Here is a 27,043-nt window from a genome sequence, read left to right on the forward strand (position 1 = left end):
GTTTACAAGCTTTACCAAGAACAGCATTTTATTCAACAAATCCTGTAAACACCAGCCAATCTTTACATCACTATGGGTATTTCAAAAAAATTATACAACTTCTTTAGGCAAATGATTTTATGAAAATATGAACTAGAAAGAAAACAATCTCCTGTTATCTCAGAGGCAACACCCCAAGAAAACATAAAGCAGGCTACTGAATGAATCTTAGGGTGTGTGGGAAAATAGATATGCAGTTCATTAAAGAAGCTTCTGAATTCTAGTTTTCAGGAAGTAAAGTAGCTTGAAATAGAAGGAAACATCATCCAAGTCCTCTTCATATTAATGCTTCTTCTTCAAGCTAAGGTCAGAGGTTTTTTGCTTTTGAAACTAAGAAATTTATGTGATACACAAGGACATTGAAACTGGAGTTTATTGAATATTCCTTTCTAAGAACAAGTTTGATATAAATCTTAACAGCAACTTCTTAATGTTATATAATTTCTTCAGTCCATAAAAATCTTTTAATCTAGAAGAGTAACCAAGCTGCATATAATCAGCAATCTGTCTCTCCAGTATTCTGTTTAATCTGATTGTAGAGTGACTTAGCTAAAATATTGTTTGGGTTGGGAAGTCAGAAGGCTGAGACTGCACCATGTAAGACAGGAATAAATATTTGCTGCATCTGGCAGCTTTAGCAAAGCATCATTATGAGACTGCCCCTGTAAATCCATCAGTTGGTCTTGTTACCAGATACACACTGGGTTCAAGTGTTAACTAACTTACAGTAACTGTGAAAAATTAAAAATATGAGCAGTCCTAAAAAAACCTACTGATGCAAGGATTGTTGTTCCAAAGCAACATTGGAATTTTCTGAAGAATGAAAATACAGCATTACATATAAAATAACAAGATTAATTTGCCTAGTTTTTAAAGTTTTTGTAATCACAATATATTTATATAGAGTCAAAATCTGTGATAGTGTAAGCCAAAATAAAAAATTACCAATTTTCATCATTCTAAATCAAGGGTTCACACAATTCTTATGGTGTCAGAGCTTGCCACATTGCTTGAGTTTGTTGTTCTGCTACAGCTTCCCTGGAATAGTCAAGACTATTTCCATTCCACATGCCAATGCCCCTTAAGCCTCGACTCTTCATATATGCTGCTTTTAGAGAGATGCTGTGAGGGTCATCAAACCATACCTGGTGGAATTGACCAACAGAATCCTAGAAAAACATTTAAACACTAGTGTCAGTGATCACATTTTCTCTTGAACACAGTTAAAAGTATAACTAAAAATTGAGACATACAAACTATGTAGATTTATATAGTATTTTCCAGATTTATCAATTCTTTTTCACACAGGACAATTAAAAATTCTAAACCAAATATTTGGCTATTTTTTAAATTGTAGAATATAAGTTATAAAACAGTGACACAATTTAACTGAAGTTAGATTAAAAGACTTTGCTAATTTGTATTTCAGATACAGTATCTAAGCTAACAGGTGAATTTAGTTAGAGATTGTGGGTTTTTTTAGAGGAGGTTATAAAATTTATCAAGGTTATGCTGCTGGTCATTGCTTACAACATCTTTTTAATAACCAACATGTGAAACTTCAATAATGTTTAAAGAAACAAGACAAAATGGATACACTGTGGTGTTCTTGTAAGCACAGTTATTTATGGACTCTTTCACTGTGTCTATGTAGAAAACAATGCAGAAGAGAACATGTATGCAAGACAGCAAGTTAGACAAAATTAAGAGCATCTCAGAATCTTTTTTAGTTTAAATCATTTATCAACTCATGAAAGTAACTCTAACAGTGAAGGACAGAGCTATAGGATGTCTTTGTGCCAAAATGTCCTTTTTGACATGATGCAGTATCTCAAGAAGACTGGAAAGCAATAAAGATCTTTATTACTCCTGTAGTCTTCAGGCACTGCACCCCTCTCTCAGGCTAGGAATTCAAGACACACATTTTCAGCAATCATTTACTGTACAAAAAAAAACCAACCAAACCAAACAAAAACAAAACATAGAAAGCATAAAAGGAAGAATCTAATCCAAACAACCTTATAGTCAAAGATCTATGGTTCAGGAATGCTTACTCCACACCACAGTGGCTTGGAAAAAGACTCTTACCTTGTACTCATAAAATGGAGCCTTCTGTACCTCATCCCACAGCACCCCTGAAAGAGAACTGTTCACCTGCTTCATGATGGCTGCGTAGGGGACCTGGCTCCCTGCAGCATCACTGCAAGGAGCCCCACGGAAAGGCACTTTGGGAAGGGAACAAACATGATCCTGAAAAACAAACAGGGAGGCATGCATGAGTTCCAGGTAAGATATACTGAACTCCAGAATAGGAGTACAGCCAAGAACAATTCACAGCAGGTGTTAGGGCCACAAAAATTCCAAAGCAGATACTATTTGTAGAGAAAAGTAAATTAAAACAGCTACATTTTCTTTAATCTGCAGTAATACAGAACTGGATGGATACCCTTCAGCTTAACAGTTGTCTTATCTTTTCCTCCTTTAATTGACCCTTACATTTTTCATAAGTGTAATATTTGAGACCTCATAAACTGCTATGCTGTAACAGTTGTAGGTTTGCTATGGTTTGTTGCACCTGTCTTTACAGTGGTGTTGAGAAGGCACATACAAGTGTTGTAGGGCTTTGGACATTGTCTCTTCTCATACTGATAACATTTATAGCTCCTTAGTCAAACACAGTGCTTGGATGTCATGGGTTCAGTCTGCCTAAGGAGCTAAAATACCTTGTCTGGTAACACACTGCTCATCCGTTATCAGCCAAGGAAATAATTCTGTTTTGTGTCCCAGCTTGATGCTCCTATCCATCAGACCACAGCCCAAAAACAAGATTACCAAAATCTAGTTATATCTTTCCAAAGAAAAAATTTAACAGTTTGATTGCAAACAAATAGTCTTCACCTTACCGTGGATAGGTTTTGGCAGACATAGTCATAGCCATACCAGGGGACACCCATCACAAGCTTCTTAGGATCAATGCCCATAGCAATGTACTCTTCATATCCTAGTTTTGAGGGAAATAAAAATCAACATCCATTATTTACTTTTCCTATGCTTTTTTTTTCTTACAACTAATTTAGAGGCAGAGCCACTGCAGAACTTGCATGACAGAGGCCAAGGTGCAAGCTGTCCTTTGCCTTTACCTGCACTCTCCAGTGAGTAAGACACTTGCTCTATTGAGATTCCAGTAACTGCTCCAGCTGCTCACACTTAAAACCACCTGCCCTGAGCAGAGGTTCACAGGGATGAGAGAAATGTTTCAGGTTCTGTGCAATCCCAGGCAGACACTATTGCTCTGGCTGCCATTTGTCATTCTAAACGTGTTCTTCACACTCATGAGGTTACAAGGACCAACACAGAACTGCTGAAGGTTGCCTGCAGGCTCATGAGGATCAGGGGCACTGTTTTCACATCCTGACAACACATATTTGAGCACACTCAAAGCCTCACTGCAACAATAACAAAATAAACCTGTCTAAGAGAATGCCCTCTTTTCTATCTACTCATGTGAGCAAATGGAAATGTTCTGACTCCTGGGGAAATGTTCTGTCCTCACCAACTAAAGTCTGCAGGTAAGGAGCATTGGCTTTTGCAATACAGTCTGTCCAGATCTGGCTCTGTTCATCATATGACATCACAAATAAGAAGTCACAGGCTTCTGCAATCCCAGTGTAGTTGTAGCACCTTTTATCTATGCATGCTGGAGACCAAGCCACATCAAATGTTACCTGAAGGAAAAATGCACAACTTAGTACCAAGTATGGCCCTTAGGTGCCCTTGTTATCTCTTTAAAGGAAAAAAAGAAAGCTATGACTTTTAAAAACAGTATTTCCCAAATGGTACAGTTCAATAGATCTTGATAATAATGAGCTATAAAAGAAGCTGCTCATCTGATAAAACAAACAGAATATAATAAAGTGAGTATCCCATCAGTGAATATGCAGCACCAAAGAAATTAAAATATAATATGAAAACCACCAAAAATATGAAGCATGCTGCAAATCTTGAAAACTTTCATGACAGGTTTACCAAACACTATCAAGTTTTTGCCCCAGAAGGCTGTATTTGCCCTACTTTCAACAATTCATTAAGGCACACTAAAAACTGCCAGCTCACACATAACATTGTATCCACACATAACATTGTATCCACAAATCTCAGCGAAGCCCAGGTCTCATTTAAATTCACTCAGCTCAAAAAGAGTGATTCGTACAAGATTACATCACAGCTAACATTCACAATTAAGCATTCACTAGAATATTATATTTAGATCTGCATAAACTTTTTCGTATTCATATGCTAAACAGCTCTGCCAAAAGTCCTTACATTTCATAAGTTTAAATTTAATGTTTGTATAAAGTATATTATTATTACCTGTGATCCAGCAATTTCTCTGTGAAAAGCATCTGTAGTTTCTTTAACAAGCTCTGTCAATGCATAATACTCAGGGGAGGTTTCATTAACTTCTTGCTCTATGTCTATGTTAATTCCATCCATATACTGCTTCTTTGCAAGGTCCACCTGTTGGGCTATCCATGCTGCTCTTTTAGCAGGATCAACAATTTCCTGAAGAGGTACATCACCTAGACAAGAGGTCTTCAAGAGTTAACATGCATTTGCACCACAGAAATAGTAGGAAGGAAAGGTTTGTCTTTAGTTAACCAACAAATTTAAGCACAACATTAAAAATGCCCATATCAATAGTGGTAAAATACAAAGGAGTTCATTTTTCCCCCAAGCATAATTTTGAGAAACCACCCCAGAAAAGATTACCAGGGTTCTTTGAGAGAGTGGTGTTAAAATTAAGTTCCTTTGGTTTTTCTATAATTTTAATCTTATTACTTCTGCTTAATATTCTTTTACCCACTGTAAATTACCTTTTTTGAAATTAAAGTACTTTTAGCATTTTAACTGGTCATATTTAGAGGAAAACTACTTCTGTGTTTAACCTTTGTTGCTTTCCACACTGTAGTACTGGATTCTGCTTTTTCTCAACAGAGCCAAAAGGTATTTACAACATGTAAGCTAATGGACTTTGTCTTTCTAATCAGCATTTGTACCTGCACAGTTCCTGAGTATTCATGTTTTAAAACTCAACCACTTCCTAACAGAGAGGGATTAATTTAAGTGCAAAATACTAAAAAATACTTTAAATTCCTTTCCTTACTTTGTCTTTTGGGCACTCCACATAAGATCCAGAATACAGACCCAAATAACAGGCTTTTTCCTTCCTCCCTCTTCCTCCATAGCAATGATGTTCCCTGTTAAGACAACTTTTATTAAGATGTCACTGGGATGTTTTGGTTACTACTGTGGCACAATCCACTGTTGGTTTCAATACCCTGCATACCAGCACATGCAAAATGTCAAGGGTTCATTAAAGCCTTATTAATTAATTATCTTAATGTTTTTAATACTCTGCACACAACTGAATGTAAAATGTCAAGGTAATATATCCCTGTGTACCTTATCTTCTTATTCACGTATCATGAACACCCACGTTTTTCCAGTGCAACCAACCTTTCAGTACTATCCTCGAACCTTTGGAGTGGGCATAGCACATGAGCTCAGGATCGTACTTTCCAAAAGCTGCCACAGTGGTAATTTTTGACCAATCGTAGGATTTCCAGGTTTCCTTCCCCACATCAAACACGAATACCTGGAAAAGGGGTAAAGAGCACCCTTGTTAGCCCCGAGCACTCCTCAGCAGGACTACCATTCTCCACGCGGCTCTCACACCGCCACATCCCCGGCGCTGCTGGGCAGCGGCTGCAGGGACGGCAGCCGGGGGCCGAGTGCGGGGCAGAGCCGAGAGCGCGCCCGGCCCGGGGACACGGCCCGGGGACACGGCCGGGGGACACTGCCCGACTCGGGGACACTGCCCGACTCGGGGACACGGCCCGGCGACACTGCCCGGCCCGGGGACACGGCCGGGGGACACTGCCCGGCCGGGGGACACTGCCCAGCCCGGGCCGAGCGCAGCGGCTCCCGTGCGAGAGCGGCGCCCGGGTGCGGAAGCTGCTGCGAACGGCGCTGCCGCCGGGCCCGGCCCCGCCTGCGCCGGCAGCGCCCGCCCGGGCCGGGGCCGCGCACCTCGGAGACGGCGGGGCCCGTGACGGGCTGGCACAGCCGCGGGTCCCGGCAGGGGCAGGCGCCGGCAGGGCCCAGCAGCTGCAGGAGGCCGACGGGCAGCAGCCACCCGCCCCACGGCCGCCCCATGGCCGCCGGTGCCGGCGCGGCCGCGCAGCCTCGGCCCCGGGGCGGAGCCGGGCCCAGCGCGCCGCCTGCGCAGGGACAAATGAGCTCGGCCGAGCGCGTTCACACAGAAGCTGTTTATTGAAAGATCACCCCGGGGGCGGGTGCCCGGGTTGTTTCCAGGATCTCCAGGAGGAGAAGCAGAGCAGAGCGGTCTCCCGGAGGGGACGGGGCTCATCCCCGCCGCCCTCGGCAGCCGTGCCCGCGGGCGGCCGGGCCGAGCCGAGGCGAGGCGAGGCGAGCCGGGCCGGAGCGGCTCCGTGCAGGGGCTCAGGCCGGGCACGCCTGCTGCTGGCAGGAACACGCTGTGTGAGCGGAGACAGAGCTCACGACGTCCTCGGATTTCTGGTCCAGCCTAGGCTGCCCGTCCAGGCTGAGAGCGGAGCCTAAAGGAGAAAGGACAGCGGGGCTGGTTATACATCGGGGTACTCCTGTGTTAGTACGGTGCACCTCACGGCTTTTCACAGAACCCCAGTCACACATTCTGGTCGTGCTGTGCGCAGGTCACCGGACTCACCGGCTGGAACGCAGTGGAAGCCCATGGGCACGGAAACAGTCTGGGTTGCTGAGCAGCCTTTCACACAGCGAAGGACTGGCTCCACGGAGAAGCATTTTGCTGCTGTCTTCTCAAATGAAATTGGCTTCTCACTCTTGACAGGTTTGCGCTGCAGCTTGCAAGCTACAAAACATGAACCCTCTTAAAGCCTGCACAGTCTAGATAAATAGATTTCTGGACTTAATTTGTAGAATTGGCAAACACTAAGAACAATGCATGAACAGTGTGACACAGCTAGATGAAGCTAATCTGATTGAAGTGAATCAATTTTTTGTCAAAGACACAGGCTGTGAGAAAATGAGGCGCGTGGAGCACAGCTGCAAGGACAGAGGCTTGTCAGGTGGGATCTGAGTGGGACACTGATGTCCAAATCCAAAAAGATGCATATGAAAACTTTGGTCAACTGACACTAAAGGCTTCATTTTGGAGCAGCGGTGGCTCCTAGGCATCTACACATCCTCTTCTGTACTGTGAGCAGCATCACATTTGCCTTGCCATGGCTGAGTAGCTTAGTCTTTAAGTCTGTGGTCCAGGCTTTCCTGGTCCAGTCACCCCAGGGAAGCCTGATCTAAGAAAACATTACAGAAAGGCCAACACATGCCCAGAGGGTTGTGTTCCACACACAAAATGTGTAGTGCACCCTAATGTAACCAACACATTCTTGTTTTTATGTAGGACCTGGATGGCAAGAACAATTAGTCATTCCCAGGCTGAAGTTTTCAGATTGTGTTAATCTTCAGCCTGAGGAAATTAAAACAATTTTTCCCACCTCAAATGCCCTCTAGTTTGATAATCAGGGCCAAATACGATTTTTAAAATCTAAACTAAAAGCCTGGAAACAACAGAATGAAAATAAAGAATGAAATTATTAAAGATGACATAAAATTACTTTTGTCAACAGACAAACTTCCTCCTTTTCATACAAAGTTATCAACTTAAGGAGTTTTAAGTAGAACACACAAACTCCAGGTAACTACACAATGCATAAGATGTTGATTTAAAAAACCAACAAAACTAGAACTTGCAGTGAACTATCAAACTCAGGAAAACTAGATTTTTTTTTTCCTCTTTTAGTCTGTGGCCACTAATCACAAAAATAGCAAAAAATGAGATTACTGTGCTACAATTAATGTAAACCACCTCTTCATGTGATTGATTGATTGATTGATTGATTAGTTGAAGGCAATTATATTAATATATGTTGGAATCTTAGTACCTCCAGCACAGGGGTCTTCTGAGATGATCCAAGAGTGACCAAAACTCACAGCATCTTTAGCTAAATATCCACTGGGCGTTTGATATTCTCTTTCTATCTCAGCATCATATTTTCCACAAATGCCACATGTTTTTCCAGCCATCCAGAAAGCAAGTTGAATCTTTGTGGAAATACAGAAAAGTTGCATGTAAATGCTTTTCTTCTAAAACTAAACTCACTGAAAGTAACTTAAAAATTACCTCAAGTCTATGCCCATCATAGTATAGTTTATCTATGCCATAATCTGGGGCTTTTAGTATCACTCCTTCCTTTTCACTGCTGATCAGTATGCTTGCAGCTGCAACAAAAAAGCAAAATGTGATCTTTCCTAAAATGAAGTAACTGTTTTAGGGTCCAGCCTGAACCATTTGTTAAGTTCTTGGGGACATAATGCACACTAAAGAATCCCAAAAGACATGGTGGGAAGTAAAAAGACTACTGAACCCTGCCCTGGGAAAAGCTGAAGCCACTCACAGGGATGGCTGTGATGGGGGTCATCTAAATTCTTATTCTGTGGGCCTCTGAAATCAGCAAAACATACCACAGCCCTGCATTTTTTGGTCTGTGCAAAGATGCACAGGATCAGCATCTCTTTCTTTGCTCATCTTTCTTGCCACTCACGAGAAAAGCTTACATGCAGGTATGTTAAAATCTCCTAACTCTTTCTCAAATTAGGATGATCTTTATTTTGTGGGGTGTTTGTAGGATCATGTCCTCTCCTTCTTCAAAAGATCAGGAAAGAGGAAACAAAATCTAAAGATGAGTCTCTTACCAGAATTAGATGTGTATGGAAGATCTTTTGGGGTTTGGACACCATTAATCTTCAACTGGATGAGTCCATTGGAAACATACATGTCAACCTCACTTTAAATAAAGGAAATTAGTGTAAACAAATGCTTCTCCTTTGCCCTACTCAGTTTATAATTTCCTGTCCTGGTAGAACCATCACTGCAGGATGCTCATATCATTCTGGTATGAATCACCTTCTAGCCTTTAGGGGGAAGGCTGAAGGGGCCCAGGACAGCGTGGCAGCAGGAGTGCTCTCAGTATAAGGCTCAGGCAGGAACACTCCAGGCTACAGGAGCCTTGCTGCAGAACAACCTAATTGCTATTACCTTCACATAAATTGAAGGTGCTTTACATTTCAAAGGAAGATTGGATTCCCTAGGGCAGTTCTCTTCCAGCCTGAACAGTCTGTGTATTGTAGTATTTTCTTCAGAGCAGTGTTTGCTCTAAGAGAAGAAATATGAAGCTCAAGCACATCAAAAGCACATCCATACAATTGTATGAAACAATCAGGAATGATTCAGTGATGAGGAATGTCTTTATCACAAAAGATACAGCCTATAAAACAAGCATCCTTGTGTTCTTCTACAAAACAGGTGCAGAGAATACAGAGGGAATATGTAGATTCCCTCTGTTTCTCTAGCACTATGGCACAGTTAGGCACACATTTATCAGAAATAAATAATTACTTGTAATGAAATCTTACAGATCAAAGTCTATTTATGTGCTTTGAAGAACACTCACTACAATGATTTTAGTATGCATAATCCCATACAATTTAGGGGTGATTGCTCCAGGCTGAAACAAAATGCGTCTTAAATAAATTTCAAATAGATTATAATATTATGTATCAACTAAGAAATGTTCTAAGAGAGTGCCTCTAATCTGGGATAAGTAATGCCCTTTTTAGCTATGTCCACTTCTCAACAACCCTGCTGTAATGAGTGTGAGTTCTAATTTGTTCTAATTATTAGCTTAGTGTAGAAGGCCAGACTACTGCTTACAATAGCCCTTTCTGGATTTATAGTTTATATGTCTGCCTAATCACTAAGTACTGAAATGAGACAGTTAAATTCTAACAAATTAATGAAGAATTTGGGGCAGTAAAGTCTTGAGGTTGCTGTAAACCTCAGATGTATTTCAGAAGCACTTTTAAAAGACGAAGTCCCAAACCCCGGTGACACTCCTAGATACCTTTCCATTGACATCAGTATTTTCTGCATGAGTCTAATGCTAGTGCCAGTCTGCCCTACCAATTTGATCTTCATTTATAGCATATTCAGCTTGGCATCTATTTTTTATTAAGTTTTCAATTACTTACTGGCTGGCAAGTCTGATATTTACTGCTGTAAGGTCAGCAGACTCTTCACGCCTTTTCACCATCACCAGGAATTTAAGCTCTGGACTACAGTCCTGCACCAAGACATGGTAGCAATCTGCAGGCATTGAATAGTTAAATTCAATGCCATTGAAGGTTGTGATCTTATTTTGGAAAACTGTACAGTGACCTAAAAAAAAAAAAAAAAAAAAAAAAAAAAAAAAAAAAAAAAAAAAAAAAAAAAACAAAAAAAAAAAAAAAAAAAAACAACAACCCAGTAAAATAAGCATTTTATAATTTATATAAGACAGCTATTTTATTTTAGTTTTGTAAATAAAAGAAAAAAATAATCTTGTGGTTCTGCATGTTCCAATGCAGAAATGAATTAATTCTGTCAGATAAAATTTTAGATTTGTAGTAATTCAAAAGTAAAACTTTGCCAGTCCCCAGGCAGCAGGACAACACCCCCGTGATTCAGGCAGTGTGTGAGATGAATTGTGCTCACAGCTGGTGCTGGTGCAACTCTTGGTTTGTGGCATTTTGGCTTTCCTAACTTTGTTCTAGTCAGAAGAATTTCAGAAGGGTTGATAACAATTCACATATCATTAACACTAGAGAAAGTTTACTGAAATGCTGATACCTTTATGGAGTCATAACCAGGATTAGAAATAGTCAGACGTTGGGAAGGAAAAAAATACCACACTACACTTTTCTCTTTTTCACTGTAATGGCATTTTGTTGGAAATCCTACCAGCTCTGATTAGAAATTATTTGGCAACACCTGTAGTTAATACAGATTAGTTTTTGTGTTTACCTAAGAAATACCATAGAATCACAGAATGGCTCAGGTTAGAAGGAACCTTAAAGATCATCTAATTCCAATCCCCTTGCTAGGGACAGGGACACCTTATAAATATGCATGGTATGATATTATCCCACTGATTCCAAGCAAAATGTGACTCCTTATTGCCAGATTACATAAAGCTTTTCATTTTAAAAGTTACCCTAAGTATAATGTGATTAGCTGTTAATACAACATTAATCAAACAATAATCCCTTCAAACTCAAAATGCAGGATTTGAAATTAATGAGTACACTTTTGGAGCTGTTTCAGCTTCAACAAAACAGTGCTAATCAAGCAGAGCACCCCAAATCAGAGATCACTTAGATGTTCCTCTTACAAATTTTGTATTGTATTTTCTTCACAAACAATTTTTGCAGTGAAGCTGAAATGGATGAATTTGGGAATTGATGTATTTGAAAGTATTATTTGGCATGGAACTGGAAGTTTAATCTTCATAGTTGACTCCATTTCTTTACATCTTTGCAGCCTCACAGATTTTCATAGAGATGCTTTTTTTCTATCTGACATCCAGCTGATTTTTAAGTGAATAAATAAGTGAAAAAAAAATTACATCAAAAGTGTAAATCATGTTTACAAAATTTACAAAGTCAGTCAATGTCTGTGCAGATAGTTATTTGCTGACCTTTAAGACTTTCAATGAGTGAAAGTGTTGCTTGGGAAAAGGCCTTCCAGGCAGAGGATGGTAATGTTGAGATGGGCGTACCCAGATGTGAAGGGACTGGCAGGGGGAGACTGATGGCCGTGTCGTAAATTGTGAGCTGAAAATCAGGCAGGAAACAAACGTGAACGGAAATGCAAAGTTCATTATAGAGATAAGGTAGCATTTTCTTCTAATTTTCCAAGGGTACTGTGCTGACTGAAATCTAAATTAGCATCTGAATTTCGGTCAGAGTGAAAAAGAAATCAAGTCCTCTTCCTAGAGCATGAAATAGTTCTACAGTGTGACACATCTGCAACCTGTGGAACAGCAGTGTGATAAGTGAATTTGGATAGTCACCAATTTGCAACTTTTTGGGTAGCTGAATATCACATTTGTTCTCAGGCTGAACAGTTTGCTTACCTGAAATGCACACCCTCTTTCTGCCTATACATCAAGTGCTGCTGTTTGGCTGTCTCAACAGCCTGATTTTACCATCTTTTCCAGAGCACAGGAAAATCTTTCTAAAGATTTTGGGAGGAGTGGGCTTTTTAATAAGTTAATTTTAATGTGCTATCATCATGATGATTGTTTTCTAACCTGCTTCTTATTTCATATGCTTGTATGCTACATAAGAAAGACATGTTGTAAGATATTTTCATAGTAAAACCAACTGCATGAGTATAATGTCTTCTGAAGGCAGCTTCTTTATAATTTTGATTGGGTTTGTTTTTTTTTTTAATCAGCAGGTTTAAAAAAAAGCCCTTAATCATCCATTTCCTAGGTATTGACTGCTCCAGGGTAAAAGATGGTGGAAATTGTTACCTCTGGCAACTTAAAGACAACATCACAGGTTCTTGGGGATGTCAAAGCCATGACCAAGGTTGCTTGGTGAGAGGGACCAAGCTGTTGCTTTTGGGAAAATCCAAGCACATAGGCAGCTCCTGGAAGAAATGAGTAAAACCTGGGAAAAAAAAAAAAAAAAGGAAGTAAGTGATTAAAATGAACTGTCTTTGAAAGAAATGGTTATTATTTGTTCACACTAAAATACCCTCATAAAGCAATATGCATTCTGAGTTAGCATCAGGGCATGTTTTCCATCAGGGTTTGGTGATACATGATGTTGGATATTGAAGGAGAGGCAGCAAATTTATTTTTTAATTGGTGTAAAAGATCTCAAGAGGCTGGATGGGAGAGTGGCATGAAGAAAAGTGTGGCAAATTTGTTTTAAACACATTCAGACTTGAAAATAGACATCAATTACATAAGTCCCCAAATACTAACATGCTAAAATACTAAATTAATATTTCACATTAATGTCAGTCATGCAGTAGTAACTTTAGGCAAGGATCCTTTGCCCACTAAGACTGTCAACAAGCTGATGGAGGGATCTCTAGGAATTTTTCCAAACAAATTTAGGGCTCAAATAGAGAAATACAGAAAATATTCCTTTATAAAAAGGCATAGTCTCAGAGCAGAAAAAAAAAAAAAGGTAAGTTCTGTGACTTTGCTCCAGAATAGTCAATTGGATGGTTTCATCTCCTCTAATAAGAGCAGATAACAGCTTTGGGTAATTCAATCTAATGTAAAAAGTTACCCTCTTCAGGAGACTTTTAATCAAATCACCTGTATGCTTTAATGTGAAAACTTGTGTTGTACATGTATTTAGTTAACTGAGTTGCTGTACACGACTGTATTTTAGTAGCACTATGCCAAAAAAACAGGCTTCCATATGGATCTATATGTTAATGCAGGCAAATGCATGGAGGGATACAATGTATGAATGCAACAGATATTTCATGATAAATGAGACACATGTGAATTGAATCCAGAACGTACAGTTTTCTTACATTAAATGTCATAAAACATTTGTTATTTAATGTGCATAAACTTTATGGGAAGTATTTGTATCACCTGCTTTAGAAGCCAGAGGCAAGTTCTTGCATTAGGAAATTAAGTAAGAGACTGATTTCTTCAGAGACACACAGTCAGCCTCCATGAATCAGGAAGCATGACAAGACCAATCTCCTAATTCAGGCACTTTAAATTACAAGTCTGCAATAGATTAGATGAATCCCATCATCCCAAGTGGTTTTCTTGCAAACGAAAATGCAGTATGCTTTGAGGGAATGAATACAGAGATAGCAAATATTTGTAATCTGATTTTATAAAATCCTACTGATTGAGAGGATTTTTTCCAGCTTGGAAATTGCAGAACTGAACCTGCAATTATTTGGAGCACTGACATATATTTTTCAAAAATTAAAATGAAATCTCACCATCTTGCAGTTGTTCGGATTACTGAAGGCACTTTTAGCCACTCTAACTTCATCTGCATAGCTGGATAAGCAGCAAATTGTCCTGTTGCAATCTGAGTAGCAATCTGGTAGTCCTGGCAATCTTTACCCCATCTAAGAGAACCCTAGTAGAGGGAAATAAATAACTTTTTGCATAAAACACTGTAAGATCATTATGTTTTGTTTATATTTGAGCTTATTTATATTTTAAACTTACTGATACTTTTTGGTAATTTATTACTGAAGCATCAGCACAGAGTTTCCATCTGCTTGGGCCTGTGATGCTTGAACCAAACATCTGTATTCTCCACCTCTTGGGCTGTGTATCAGTGTACAGGATAAGCTGCAATCCTGTTGGCTGCTTGTTTCTGTGGATGGCACGAAGAACTGCAGCCAGTATTGGTGGCTTGCTGTCTCCCAAGAATTCAGGCTTTGGTGAGTAGAGAGGAAATAGAGACCAAAGACATAAGAAGACTTTAGAATTTTGGTAGTAAAACCACTGGCATGACCAATGCAAGTGTTGGAATTTTTTTTGTAAAGTAATTTCAATGCAACAAAAAGAAGTATGGTACTGGATAAAGAACCAATACTACCCAGCTCAGCACTGCTCTCTTACCAAATTGCAGTTAAACTAATTGCCTTTTTGATAAAACTAGCTTGACCACCTGTTTAAAACCATGAAAATGTATATTACAGGGGGATCTGTTCGGGGCAGTCTGAAGTGTGGCACTTGCACAAGGAGCAGCATGTGGCCCTGTTCAATGTGGGACCCTTGTGCCCAGCAGCAGCACCTGCCTGCCTAAATGTCCTACCTGAGCTGTGGGCAGAGTCCCCTCCTGGCCAGGGACAGCTGCAAGTGGAATTTGCTGTGGGGCAGCAGGTCCTCCCTGTGCTGCCAGGTCTGAATGACAGAGACACACAAAAGGATCACATGAGACAGAGGTGGCGAGGGCTTAGTGGGAAATGGGGAAAGAACAAGGCTGTGGCTGAGAAAGAGTTCAGGGAAGTAGTAACATGGTGAAAAGAGAGGTGAATTTAATCTGCATGGAAATGGTGGGGGAGAAGGTCGATCAGGTTGCCTTCTTTCCACAAGCTACTTGCACTAACAGCTGGGAGCTGCTGCTGCAGAAGGCATGCCTCAGCAAAGTAAGGGTTGTTATTTTGTAGGCATGTAGGTCATTGCCTGAAATGTGAAATTTTTCTTGGTTGAAATCTGCTCCAGATTCCCTCAGTTCTAATAGAAGGACCAGGTACCATTAATTATGTACCATGCAGTACACTCCTGAATAAACACCTGGATTGCTCTCAGAGTTGGAGCCTTGCTGCAAACTCAAGGGTTTTTCAAAGACCTGTTGTGGTCCTGCTAACATGAACTGAAGGACTCTGCAGTGAGGACCTAATGAACAAAAGAGTGGCAGAGTCAGCTCCTAAACTTTTACAGAAAGATACACAATGAAAATATCCCTGAAACCAGTTTCTAATCCAGCAGGTCTGGATTGTCTAAAGTGTTCTGATTTTTATAGTGAATTATTTACTGAGCTAGACAAATTTCAACATATACAGCAATACATTCCAGTTTCATTTAAAAATGTAGCCTATATTAAATTAATATTAAATTACATTCAGTGATTATACAATGTGCTCACCTTTATAAAATAAGAAACAGTTTCAATTTCTTTCTATATACCCAATATGCTAAATCACTATAATTTTCCTATCTGTTATAAATATACAAAAACTGGAAATGCAAAGAAAATATTTGGATTTCTTGCAGATTAAGGCATTCACCTGAGACATGGCTCTAGAGAAATCTTCATCACTAGCTGAGGAAGAGGAAGAGCTGATGCTGATGTTCAGGATTTCCCCTCCTGTGTCCTGCAAAAACAAAGAATCACCTTGAAGCAGATGCCTACCCCTGGAAGCTGTTGCAGAATTAATTTATCATATTTTCACTCTCAGAGAACTAGGATTTAATTGCAGCAAAGACAGCAAGACTAGTTGTACACACTTCTCCCAGTATAAGCAGTAAATGTACCTGTTCATCCGCTGGCTTAAACAAAAGCTGGTAAACAGGTGGGTTTGCCTGTGAAAATAGATAGTACATAAGAAGACCCAAGAGAAAATAAAGAACTAACTTTTGATTAATGCATTAAAAATTTCAGTTCTGAGTATGGAAAAAAAAAAAGAAAGTGCAAAACAAAATTAAATTTTTTAAACATTTTACAGTTAAAAGTTCTGAAATGTCAAAATTTCTGATCTGAAATGCTTCAGAGAACCAGGGTTCCTCTTTCTTTAGTCCGTGGTCTATGAGCACAATTTTCTGATGTACAAAAACAATCACTAAAAGAAATACAAAAAGGTCCAGCAGAGTGAATTACCTTCTGTTCACTGTCCCCACTACAGTGCCTGTCCCCAGAGTGGTCCTCTTGGCTGCTGCTGCTGCCGCATGCTTTGCTGCTAGCAGAGCTCCCACTGCTGCTCCTGCTGCTGCTCTTGCTGCCACGTTTCTTCCCAGACTGCTTTATTTCATCTTTCCTGTGATGATCTCCATGCTGTCTGCCATCAGCAGAGGAAGCAGCAGAAGAGGAGGATGCACTGGAGAGGTGGGGTATGCTGGGCTCTGCCCACAGGCCTGTGTCTGCAGTCTTGTACCCTCGGTTAATCCGCTTTGTGCGGCGCCGTGTTTTATTTGCAGCCTCCAAAAACAGTTGAAAGCATTATGAATTTATAGCTTGTTCTTTAACATTTCCCTGGCTGTCAGACAAGATGCTCACCACAGGCTTCCAAGGAAACAGAATTCCTCCCAGCCCAGTTCCTTGCTTTCCCATGCCAGTTTTCCACAATGGAAACCCTTGGCTTCATTATAGGAAATATTTCCCTCTCTGATGCTCAAAGTCTCTTACCGTGAGCACATCTTCAATGCCTAGAATCTTCTTCAGTTTAGCTTGAATGTCTTCGTACAGCGATGCCTCTCCCTCTTCCTTTGACCCTGAGCTTGATACCTCAATTATTTTTGAAGCTGCTTTGGATCCTGCTTGAACCTCCAGCTGTATTTTGTCAATATCAGCATCTGTATGAACTAAAGGCAAAAGCATTCCAGGGTTGTGCTGCTTGAGCATTATTTACAGTGACTGACAGAAAAACTTGTTATTATGACTATACCTGGCTGTAAAATTATTTTGGCTTCAAATTCTCCCAATAATTTGTGCAGATAGGTATTTCTTAAGAAAGCAGAATTTTGTGATTTAAGGCTGAGACAAGTAGAACATCCCAAACTTTCAAATTTTTTACAGAACCTGCGTGCATAAAATCTTCTTCCTGCACTGTTGTGATGTACCTCTTCTGAACCTTGCTGGTATCCTTTGGATATCACATTAGGTATGCTGCTTTGCTGCATTAAACAAAAATAAGGCAGATAAAGTCATTTTCCATAGAAAAATAAAATTGTCCCAGCTCTTAAAGTAATTCCTCCAGTTAATGAAGAGAATGATGACAGTCCTGCTTAAAGAAGGAAACAGTGCTTAGAATTAGAGATCCAGGCACTGGAAGCAGTGGGTTTCCTGCAAAATGCTCTGTGGAAGAGGACAGCTCTCCTGCCCACCCTTTCTCAGGCAGTGCTTCACAAATACACTACTCAGTGAGAACCTGCAGGGCTCTTTGGAGGGTCTGTTCCCTCTGCAGCCATTTCAGGCTTCCAGCCCTCCTGCTGCAAGCCAGCGTAGCCTTCCCACGCCAGCCTCAGAAGCTGAAGAGCACATGAAAGAAAATGCTTCTGCAATCCACTCAGGATTATCTCAGCATTCAGGAAGAAAAATCTATATCCTGACCAAGAACCGTATTTTTCACATTAGTCTGATTCAGAAAAAAATGAGATATTGTACAAAGAATGTGAATTTCAGACACCTTCCCATGACTGTGAAGAAATTGGAAGACATGCTGTCAAAGCAGCCCTGCCAGCATGCAGTGAAGAAAGTGAATGGACTGTGAAGGATCATGTTATGAACTCACTGGGTTTTAGGCTTAAATAGGGAAATATTAAATAGGGAAATACCAGGCCCCTGTTGAATTCTCCATTCCTGTGTTTCTCCATTCCTATGATCTGGTTAGCCAGCTCCCATGTCAGGGGTGCCCAGCCCTTCCAAGGAGCTCTCTGCTCTCTGCCTGTCTGCAGTACAGGTGGCAAGAGGCTTTCTTACCTTCCAGCTACCAGGATTTGAAGATCCTTCTGTTGACTGCAGTAGCTGGTCAGAGATACTTGGTATTTCTCCTTTGGGGAAAATCTGAGATTTCTTTTCAGAATCTACTTCTTCCATGTTCCTTGAAATAGCATAAACTTCACTCCTGTGGAGGTGATAAATGGAACAAAGTAACGCCTTCTGCTTTCACTCTACCTATTTTTGTTGGTGCAAAAAAGACTGTACTAAGCTTTATGTGGCTGCTGAGGCACGGCAGACCTTAATAAGTAGTTGTATACTTGTGGTTTTACAACAGGGAACTCAAAATCAGTAACACAGAGCAAGCAAAATGACAAAAGCTCTTCTGTACCTCACAGCTGCGAGCTCAACCTCTTGATGGCAGGGAAGGGTTTCAATCTTCAAATTTTTCTCTTTCATATTTATCCTGGCATCAAATTTCATTGTAGTGTTGGCACTGAACTCTGCATGATATTCAAAACCACTCTGAAAGTACTGTGTATTAATCCCCATCATTGCAATCATATGAAAATATGCTCTGAAAGAGTAGAAATAAAACCAGGCATAATTATATATTAATATGCAAAAATTTAACTTTGAAATGCCAAAGTACATTTTCACGCTGTTCTTTTTATTGTAAGACCCACTACTGATGAATGAAGAGATTTATCACAACAGGGTAAGAAAAAAGCTAAGATGCCACTGGAAAATGTGATTTGTCTGAAAAACAAAGCTAACGTGGACCTTCTGACTGCATTGTCACTGGTATTGTCATTGTCATTGCTTGAGGACAAGCTAACGCCAGAATCTCGTAACTTCAGATTCTGCCTATTTTTAAAATATTATCACTGCTATTATTATTATCATCATTGTTACCATTATCATTATTAGTACTGTTGCTTTTGCAGATCCAGAAGCATTTCCCCTTGCCCCCTGAAATACTTCTGGCTTATGCCAGGTGATGATGTGATTCTATGCCGAAATTGTAAAAACTTGATACGTAAAATAACTTATTTTCACATCTTAGTATCTTTAGTCATTGGATAGGTACAAATGTAAGCATTTCTAGCAATGGCAGAACAGCATAGTATCCTGTGGGATACTATGAATACTACTGGATTTGCAGGGTTGTAAAGCATCAGGGGATTGTGTTGCTTTCTCACAACTTTGCTGCTCTAGACTAGCACAATTGTCAAAAATCTGGGACAAGATCCCTGTATAGCTACATGCCACCATATAGCTATGTCAGATATAACTAACTATAACTATAACTAACTATAACTGCTTGTGTGTGTATGTGAATAAATATGTAATTTTTACTTTGGTCTGATGTCAGCATGAATATCCATCTTGGTTTCCCACAACTGTGAGGGTTTAAAATTGTCAGATACTGTTGGTGACACCTTTACATCCACTGAAAAAGACAGACAGAAATTATATGAACAGAGAAACAATAAATTCTGGTGATAAAATACTTTCAATAAGCATAGTAGTTAATGCAAGAGCAGTGCTTTTACATTTTGAAATACTTTACATGGTTATTTAAAGCTGTTAATCCAAACCAGAGTTATACAAATATATGCCTCAGTGAAATATCCTAATTACTTCTCAAACCCTTTGGAGGCAACTGGTCACTAAGGTTTTGACATTACTGGGGTATTTTTCAAGGTTATAGAACGATTTAATGTCAGCAGAGGGATTGGACCCACAGTTATTGTGGGGAAGCTGCTCAGTTTGGCTTCCCAAGCTCACCGTCAGCCGCAGCCTGGGCCACCGCGACCCCGCACAGCCCGAACTCCAGGGGCAGGCCAGCAGTGGTGGGGACGATGTGCCGCATCTCACCCACCAGCACTGGCAGGGTCCATCGGCCTGAAATGCCTCTCTGGACCTCCTCCATCACTTTTTTCACCACTGGCTGCCAGTCTGATGATCCAGTTAGTCTCTGGAAATAAAGAAATAGGTTAGGTAAGAGGAGACACGGAAGGGAAATTATTCAGAATTGCAGACAAAAAGTCAGCAGCCTTGTCAGTACCATCATCATCTGTTGAATGGCATCTTTGTCAATGTCAACAAAGGCAATCTCTTGACCCAATACTTTGATGTAAGCAGATACCAAGGGGTCTTCAGGTGGCAGTTCTTTCCATCCCAGAAGCTGTGGTTAGGAGACATGGGGAGAAAGGGAAGAAGCAGAAAATAACACTTAAAATGGAACAATGCATTAACAAAGAGCAGATCCCATCTGAAGGATGAGAACTGTGCTTCCTTTGCCAAAAACCCAATAGACATTACAGGTCTGAACCAATGTGGCCTTTCTTATATTGCACAGCTGATTTCAGAGAGAGTTTCCCCATGTAAGGATGAGGTAAGGGCTTGGTAATTTCTGCTGCTGTAAGTAGTAGGTGACACCCAAGGACTCATGAAGGAAAAACCTTATTCAATTATCATTTTAAAAGAGAAGAACAACCACTTAGTGTGTTCTAACATACACTTTAAAACGTTTTGGCTCCCAGCAGCAACCTCATCTTTTGTACTATACATTAAGAGCTGACACATGTTGAGTGAAAAGGTGGCATCTGTTGAGAGAGTAAGTACAATGTAAGTACAGCTTTCCATGACTGAACAGGATGACAGACTCCTTTCTTCCAGAAACATCAAAGGGATGGCTCAGTGGGTGGGTGATGCAACCCTGGTGCTGTGAGGAGCTGTCTGATGCAGACAGGTCAGAAGGGTGCCCAGGCGTACCGATTTACCCAGCTCCTTCAGGGTCTTGTACGTGTCATACTCAGCAAAGGGAATGTTCTGCTTCCTCAGAAGCTTGGTTAGGCCTTGTGACCGGAAAGCCACCTGCAGGAAAGAGTCAGGTATCACAGCCCAAGTACAAGAGAGCTCAGGAAAACTCTTGAGCCTGGGATTAACTCACTGAAGCCACACAAAATACTTGTTTCATGAGGCCATTGCATTATAAGGACTCATCTACCTGATGGATGGCTGCAGGCTATGGCTGCAGATGCTGAGGACATGCTGAGCCAGCCAGCCTTAAATTAGTCAGCAGGGATAATTTTAGGGTAGTGCAGAACTCAGCCCAGGCTGCAAAGCTTGCTCAAGAAGCTGTGTGAATTCCTGCATGCTGTTACATGGAGCTTTGTGTTGCCCTGGCTGTACTGCTGGCTGAAATTTAATTTCCCTGTATTTATGCAAAATACCCTGGATCCCACGTGACTTTAGGTGGGCAGAGGGATGTGCTGCTGCATAAGCTTTCCCCCGCTCCTAGACTTACATGCCTAAACTGGATGTGTTCATTGATGAATGTATGTGTCAAGAAGCCCAAATAAAAGAAGAAGCCTAAGTAAAATCATAATCATTATCTAAATTTTCCCTTCCACGTCCGCCCTCACAGCCAGAAATGGAGTTAAACACTACATCACAGTCCAAAAGCTGGCTGCCTTAATGCAGTACTTACCTCAATAATATCCGTTGCAGTGTTTGCATAATAGCCTCTTACTTTTGTGATTATATCAGATGGAAACATGGTGCTGGGACTGTTCATTAGGTAGACCCTCCAAATGGCACCAGCCTGATACTGGGCTGTCACAGGAACAAAAAGCAGCAGAAATTAAGGTCTCCAAGGTGTCTGGTGCACATAAGCCACCTCAGGTACGTGCTCTAGTAGATCACAAGGGGTTCTGTGAGGGTTCAGTCCCACAGGTCCTCAAGCTTGCAACCTCAAGAGGAGGACTTTATTCTAGGGCAGAGTCAACACAACCCCAGAGACTGAAGAAGGAGGCCAAAATCTATGTGCAAGCACCACTTTCCCCAGCAGATACCAGAGATTTGGATTTGGAAGAGTCTCAGGGAATTTTGCATGTTAGGAAGTTCTGCCTTTTCTATTTCAAGAGTGCACTAAACTCACAGTTCATGATTGGATTTTGGATGAAAATCACAGAACACAATAGAGGCATTTGGCTACCTAAGCTGGGGAAGTGCAGCTGGTACTCACAGGAATAGTCACTGATCTGAATGACCTTGCTGTAGCGATAGCTCAGCCTGTCAAGTCTGGGGCCCAGGAGTTTAATGGCAATGTTGCAAGCAGCAGATCTGAGTAATAGAATTAAAGTCATATGAAGAGAGTCGACTGTGACCAAATTCTTAGAAAACTACAAGGAAAAAAAAAAATCTCAATTTTCTACTAAAAATGTACTTCTTTCTCTACTTACAGTTTATAGAGCTGTGGGATCCTGCCTGCTGCCAAAGTCTTCATGTGTGAATATGCAAAACTGGCTACTTGCAGGCTGGGCTCTGTGAGCAGCGAGCTGGCCAGAGCTGCTACTGTTGGAAGAGCAGGCTTGGTTTCAAAGAGTACAACACAAGCCACCATTCGGACATTGGGAGCAAGCGTGCTGTCCATAAAGACCTGGAGGGTGAGCTCCCTTACCTACAGGAGGAAGATAGAACCTCTGAGTAGCCCACAACTTCCTGGCGAGCAGTGCTTCCATAACAGTGCATATGTGCTCTGCAGTGGATAGAGAACAGAAGCCTAAACAAGAGATGTGGGCATGGGAGCTCACCAAGAGATGTGGTGTCACTGAAAATGAAGATATTGCTGGGTGCACAGTGAGCAGGGCTGGGAGAAACAGCCATTAGGCTGAGCATTGCAGTGACTAAAGCACTCTTTCCCAGGATATCAGCAAGGATGGGATGACGTCAGGAGTTTGCAGGGTGGGCAAGAGGAAGACCAGTAAACTGAGAAGCCTGTCCAGAGTTGCTAACATTACCTGACGGCTTTGTTATTCCTGAATCACTAAGCAAACCCAATCCATACCCTTTAAGACATTTGTTTAAATAATAATTGCAGTTACTTTTGCAGGGTCTTTTCTTGCAATTTTCCTTAAGGCCAACACAGCATCAGCATGAATTCTGTTTGGTAATGAAGCTGCAGATGAGGAAAACGTTGGCAAAAACTTCAGGATGCGTTTGATACTGGCTGGCTCTCCTGCATTGCCCATGGCTTTCAGGGCCAAAGACATGTCTTTGGCATCACCTTTGCTGGCAGCTTCAGTAGCAAGGTCGTGGAGTGGCTGAAAATGGAGCAGACACTGTTAATCTTACCAGGTAATGATCTTGTAGTAGTGCATAAAAATGTGCCTTGCCATAGCAAGCAAAACAATTACTGCTGCAGATCCCAGAACTGAGCTGTTCTGACCTTTCTCCCAGGAAAAAAATCTCACCATCATTATCAGGGTGCTAAACACGGACCATACAAATAAACTTGGTTTTCTCCTTGCACAGTGCTGTAGTTGATTTGGAATTGTGCCTGAGCCTGAGTGTAGGAGACAATCCCAGGTGGGTGCCTGCACCAAAGAGTCTGTTGCAAGTTCAAAGGCAGTGCTGAGCTGAGGCCAAGCTCAGTCATTCCCAGGGCCACCTCTGCCAGCCCTGCCAAATTGCACTTGCATTTTTCACTTCCTACAAAAATTTCAAGTTTACTTGAACAGTTTTGCTATTCTGAGAAGCAGAATTACCATTCTAGTGGCCTGGCTTTATTTCACTTTTTTTTTTGGGAAGATTTAAACACATGTCAAACACCAGCAAGGCCTTCTCAGTGCTGTGGTCCTGCTGAGCAAGGAGCTGGAGCTGCACAGTCCAAGGACAATGTCCTGAATATTTCTGACAGTGAAATGCAATTGTGTAGCTTTCCTTGGAAGCCCTAACCTATGGCATATCTAGAGCTTTGCTTATATTCACACTTTACTGTCTTTTTAAGTACACTCTACCTAATGTCAAAGTAGAATCATAGAATCACAATTATTTTGCTTTAATCCAAGTTTTGTCACAACTTAACTCAGTTTCAGGCTGGTTACAGGATCCATTATCCCAATGGGCTTCTAGTACTACATTTGAAATTCTGAACTGTTACAGCCTGATCTTTCAAAGGCACCAGCTCAGTGTTTCATTCTGTCTTTGCATTGCTGAGTGAGGCATGCAAATAGTGAGTTACCTAACTGCCAGCATTGTGAGAGCTAAATTAAAGGCACTTTTAAAAAATTTTCAGCTTTTATGAGTAAGAAATGAGAGTCACATACCTGAAGAAGTTCATTTGGACATAGTAAAGCCTGAGCACAGTATTTATTCACCATGCTACCATATCCTAGGTATACAATTATCCTATGCATCAGTACTTTCTGGATTTGGGGACAGGTCAGAAAACTCTGCAGAAGGAAGAAGTATCATTTTTTTTACTGTTTCTAGTAATCAGAGCTGTATTTATCAATAAATGCATTTGAGAAATAGATAAAATTGATTTGTGCTCTTTCTAAATAATTTCAGGAATTAAATCAAATGCTAGACATTCAGCTACAAGAAAATTAAGTAGATTTGCCCCAGTTATGCTGTATGCTCTTTGGATATTGATTATATATTATTTTCTTGAGTTTGTCTTTTTTTGTTTTTAACTTCTGATGTGGCAAAAAGAATCAACAGCAGTTTTCTTATAGTCTGTGGGGTTTAATATAAAATATAATTACAAACTTTTGGCAACAAGTGTTTGGGAACCTTTTCTGAAGCATTTTCCATTTTTGTTAATATCTTGCATTTTACAAATTTAGATGGAAATATGTTGTATCTTTCACTTATAATCCTATGAATTCACCTTTAAAAAGGAGTGAGAGGGAAAACAAAAGGACAAATGATCTGTACTCACTGAGGCAATTTCCAGGGTTTGTTTGTTTGGTGTAACAAAATGGAAGGCGAGAGGGAGAGTCACTGCTGCTTCCCAGATGTTCAGCTTCTTGTCATGGATTTTTTGTTTCAGGAATCTGAACGTGTCAGTAGCTCCAGCAGCACAGATGGCGCTCAGGAACCAAGGCCTGCCAGGAAAAGGAGGACTCGTTATCCCGGTGTGCCTCAGATCAGAAAGCCTGGCTGAAGGCCATAGTTACCTGTAGGGGAGTTCATTGACAAACTGCAGCCACAAAGACTCGATTTGATCAAGGGTTGCTACACGAAAAAGCCGGACCATTTGTAAGAAGTTGGCTGAAGCTTCTTTAGTGGCTCCTTTCTCGTTATTCTGAACTAATTGCCGCAGCATCTCTGTTAACTGTGGGAAAAACAGACAGTTGGAAGGATCCACGTCTAAAGTAATTATGTGATGACCTGTTAAACTTATAAATAGTGAAAGTGGGTGAAAGTAAGCCTCTAATACCTGTAAATCTGGATTTTTTATCCTTATTAGAGGAATTGGCATCTGGAGTAGCTCTCCTGAGAAATGATAACGAAGACTCCCCTGGTTTTGCAGCTGAGATGTTGGTGCACTGGTAGGAGACCTTTTAGTGCCGACCAAAGACAGCTCTTGTCTTCAAGGGAAAGAGGGAAATGCATCAATAGACAGTAAGCACGCTGTGCATGGAGGGCTTGCACAGCATGGGAGCAGACTGAGGGCTACCCAGAGGGACTGCAAATGGAGCGTGCACTTCTCTGTTCATCCATTGCTCGGGATTATCTGGAAAAGCCATATGACTGCAAAAGCCTTTGTGGGAGCTTGCTAATGTCTCTGAGAGGTTGGACAGATGTTTCAGGTTGCCTAAACAGTAGGACACAGGCCAGCTGAAACACCCTGGGCATCCTGGGCTGGGCATCCCAAGGGCTGTACAGTGTTTTGGCCCTTGGCAGCTGCAGGCCAGATGCTTCTTGTTATCTCACAAATCAACAGTAAATATATAACCAATTGTAGGCATCTCCTCCTGGCTATGATAACATAAGGACATGCACAGTGCCTACCTTGCCTCCGTGACTGCTACCCCATTGGGTTCATTGAAAGGAGAGATCTGGTACACCTGGTCCGACATAGCGGACGTCAGCAACGCCCCGCTGTCGTCATACTTGATCTTGTAGGTGAATGTCACTGTGCCCTTCATGTTTCTGGCTTTCTAGAAGTGCAAAGAGACCCACTCAGAAACAGGAACGGGCTGGTCAGCCCCCCAGAGACGCCAAAGGCCCACAAGCATCAGTGCTCACGCCCAAGCAGGGCAGCGGTGGCTCCATGCTGCTCGTACCAGGGGACAGGTGGGGCAGGGCCGGACATATGCCATTCCCAGGTTCTTCACTGCTTTGTCCTGGCAGTCCATCAGGTCCTTGCTTTTGGAAATGGTGGCACGGTTATTCTGGCTGTCGTCCTGGATAACATATCTGGTTTGGCAGACACCTTCAATCCCAGCCTGCAAGTATTGGTTAAACACAGTGAACTTCCCACAGCAATAAAAAGGTCAAAGAAAATGGTCTGGGAAGCATAACTTACTCTTTAATGGTAAAATGAGAATAAAAGTAAAATCAGAATGGAAAAAACAAACCTCCTGTAGCTCATACACATTTTGTGTCTTTTTGATGGTTATCTGCAGCATGTTCAGAACCCCTCTCACTAGGTTAGTGCACAGAACGGGACATTCCTCAGGGGCAAAAATACTTCCAACCCTTCCTTCAGTGTATTCAAACTTAAAGGGCTGGCTGAGACATGCAGCAATGGTTTCTGAGAGCCTTGAAGACGGAGTGAAGGAATCAATGGGCCAGAAGCCATTGTGTTCTTCCAGCTTTGGTGATCGAATCTGTGAACAAAAATCAGAAAACAATCATACTGTTTGCCATCAGTTTGAAATAGTGCTATAATACAGAAACACTGCATTACTGCACACTTCTTATCCCTGGCAAGACAAAAGTCACTTGTCTAACATTGCAGGAAACAGTTTCCAACTCAGACTCCTGTGCTCAGCCTAGGAAGCATCCTTGAAAATGCAAACTTCCATGAAGGATTTCTGCCAGAAAAATAAGATTATGTGAACAGAATTCAAAAGTTCAG

At 41.2% G+C, this 27,043-nt stretch overlaps 2 protein-coding genes across 2 annotated transcripts in view; both read right to left on the reverse strand.

The window, feature by feature from the left end:
• CTBS (chitobiase) lies at positions 1–6,562 on the reverse strand. The gene is given in 8 exon segments (XM_053950595.1): positions 1–1,208; positions 2,128–2,289; positions 2,943–3,040; positions 3,593–3,764; positions 4,411–4,619; positions 5,557–5,695; positions 6,130–6,301; positions 6,303–6,562. Coding segments are annotated over 8 exon segments (1,305 nt in total). The 5' UTR covers positions 6,470–6,562; the 3' UTR covers positions 1–1,022.
• LOC128792306 (vitellogenin-2-like) overlaps positions 6,486–27,043 on the reverse strand; it is a 22,835-nt gene continuing 2,277 nt past the window's right edge. Inside the window, exons 4-35 of the mRNA XM_053950593.1 lie at positions 26,541–26,792; positions 26,247–26,408; positions 25,972–26,120; positions 25,397–25,547; positions 25,134–25,291; positions 24,896–25,061; positions 24,279–24,404; positions 23,055–23,273; positions 22,413–22,630; positions 22,196–22,293; positions 21,659–21,783; positions 20,941–21,042; positions 20,231–20,350; positions 19,951–20,140; positions 19,519–19,612; positions 18,551–18,736; positions 18,202–18,346; positions 17,168–17,396; positions 16,909–17,084; positions 16,384–16,701; positions 16,041–16,088; positions 15,794–15,880; positions 14,223–14,435; positions 13,988–14,130; positions 12,534–12,672; positions 11,694–11,829; positions 10,210–10,396; positions 8,875–8,966; positions 8,303–8,400; positions 8,064–8,223; positions 6,809–6,970; positions 6,486–6,677 (exon numbers count right to left, since the gene is read on the reverse strand). Of these exons, the coding sequence (XP_053806568.1) occupies positions 6,562–6,677; positions 6,809–6,970; positions 8,064–8,223; positions 8,303–8,400; positions 8,875–8,966; positions 10,210–10,396; positions 11,694–11,829; positions 12,534–12,672; positions 13,988–14,130; positions 14,223–14,435; positions 15,794–15,880; positions 16,041–16,088; positions 16,384–16,701; positions 16,909–17,084; positions 17,168–17,396; positions 18,202–18,346; positions 18,551–18,736; positions 19,519–19,612; positions 19,951–20,140; positions 20,231–20,350; positions 20,941–21,042; positions 21,659–21,783; positions 22,196–22,293; positions 22,413–22,630; positions 23,055–23,273; positions 24,279–24,404; positions 24,896–25,061; positions 25,134–25,291; positions 25,397–25,547; positions 25,972–26,120; positions 26,247–26,408; positions 26,541–26,792 (4,965 nt within the window). The 3' untranslated portion in view covers positions 6,486–6,561. The remainder of the gene's footprint in view (positions 6,678–6,808; positions 6,971–8,063; positions 8,224–8,302; positions 8,401–8,874; positions 8,967–10,209; positions 10,397–11,693; positions 11,830–12,533; positions 12,673–13,987; positions 14,131–14,222; positions 14,436–15,793; positions 15,881–16,040; positions 16,089–16,383; positions 16,702–16,908; positions 17,085–17,167; positions 17,397–18,201; positions 18,347–18,550; positions 18,737–19,518; positions 19,613–19,950; positions 20,141–20,230; positions 20,351–20,940; positions 21,043–21,658; positions 21,784–22,195; positions 22,294–22,412; positions 22,631–23,054; positions 23,274–24,278; positions 24,405–24,895; positions 25,062–25,133; positions 25,292–25,396; positions 25,548–25,971; positions 26,121–26,246; positions 26,409–26,540; positions 26,793–27,043) is intronic.

The sequence above is a fragment of the Vidua chalybeata genome, chromosome 9 (assembly GCF_026979565.1).
Source record: "Vidua chalybeata isolate OUT-0048 chromosome 9, bVidCha1 merged haplotype, whole genome shotgun sequence".
NCBI lineage: Eukaryota > Metazoa > Chordata > Aves > Passeriformes > Viduidae > Vidua > Vidua chalybeata.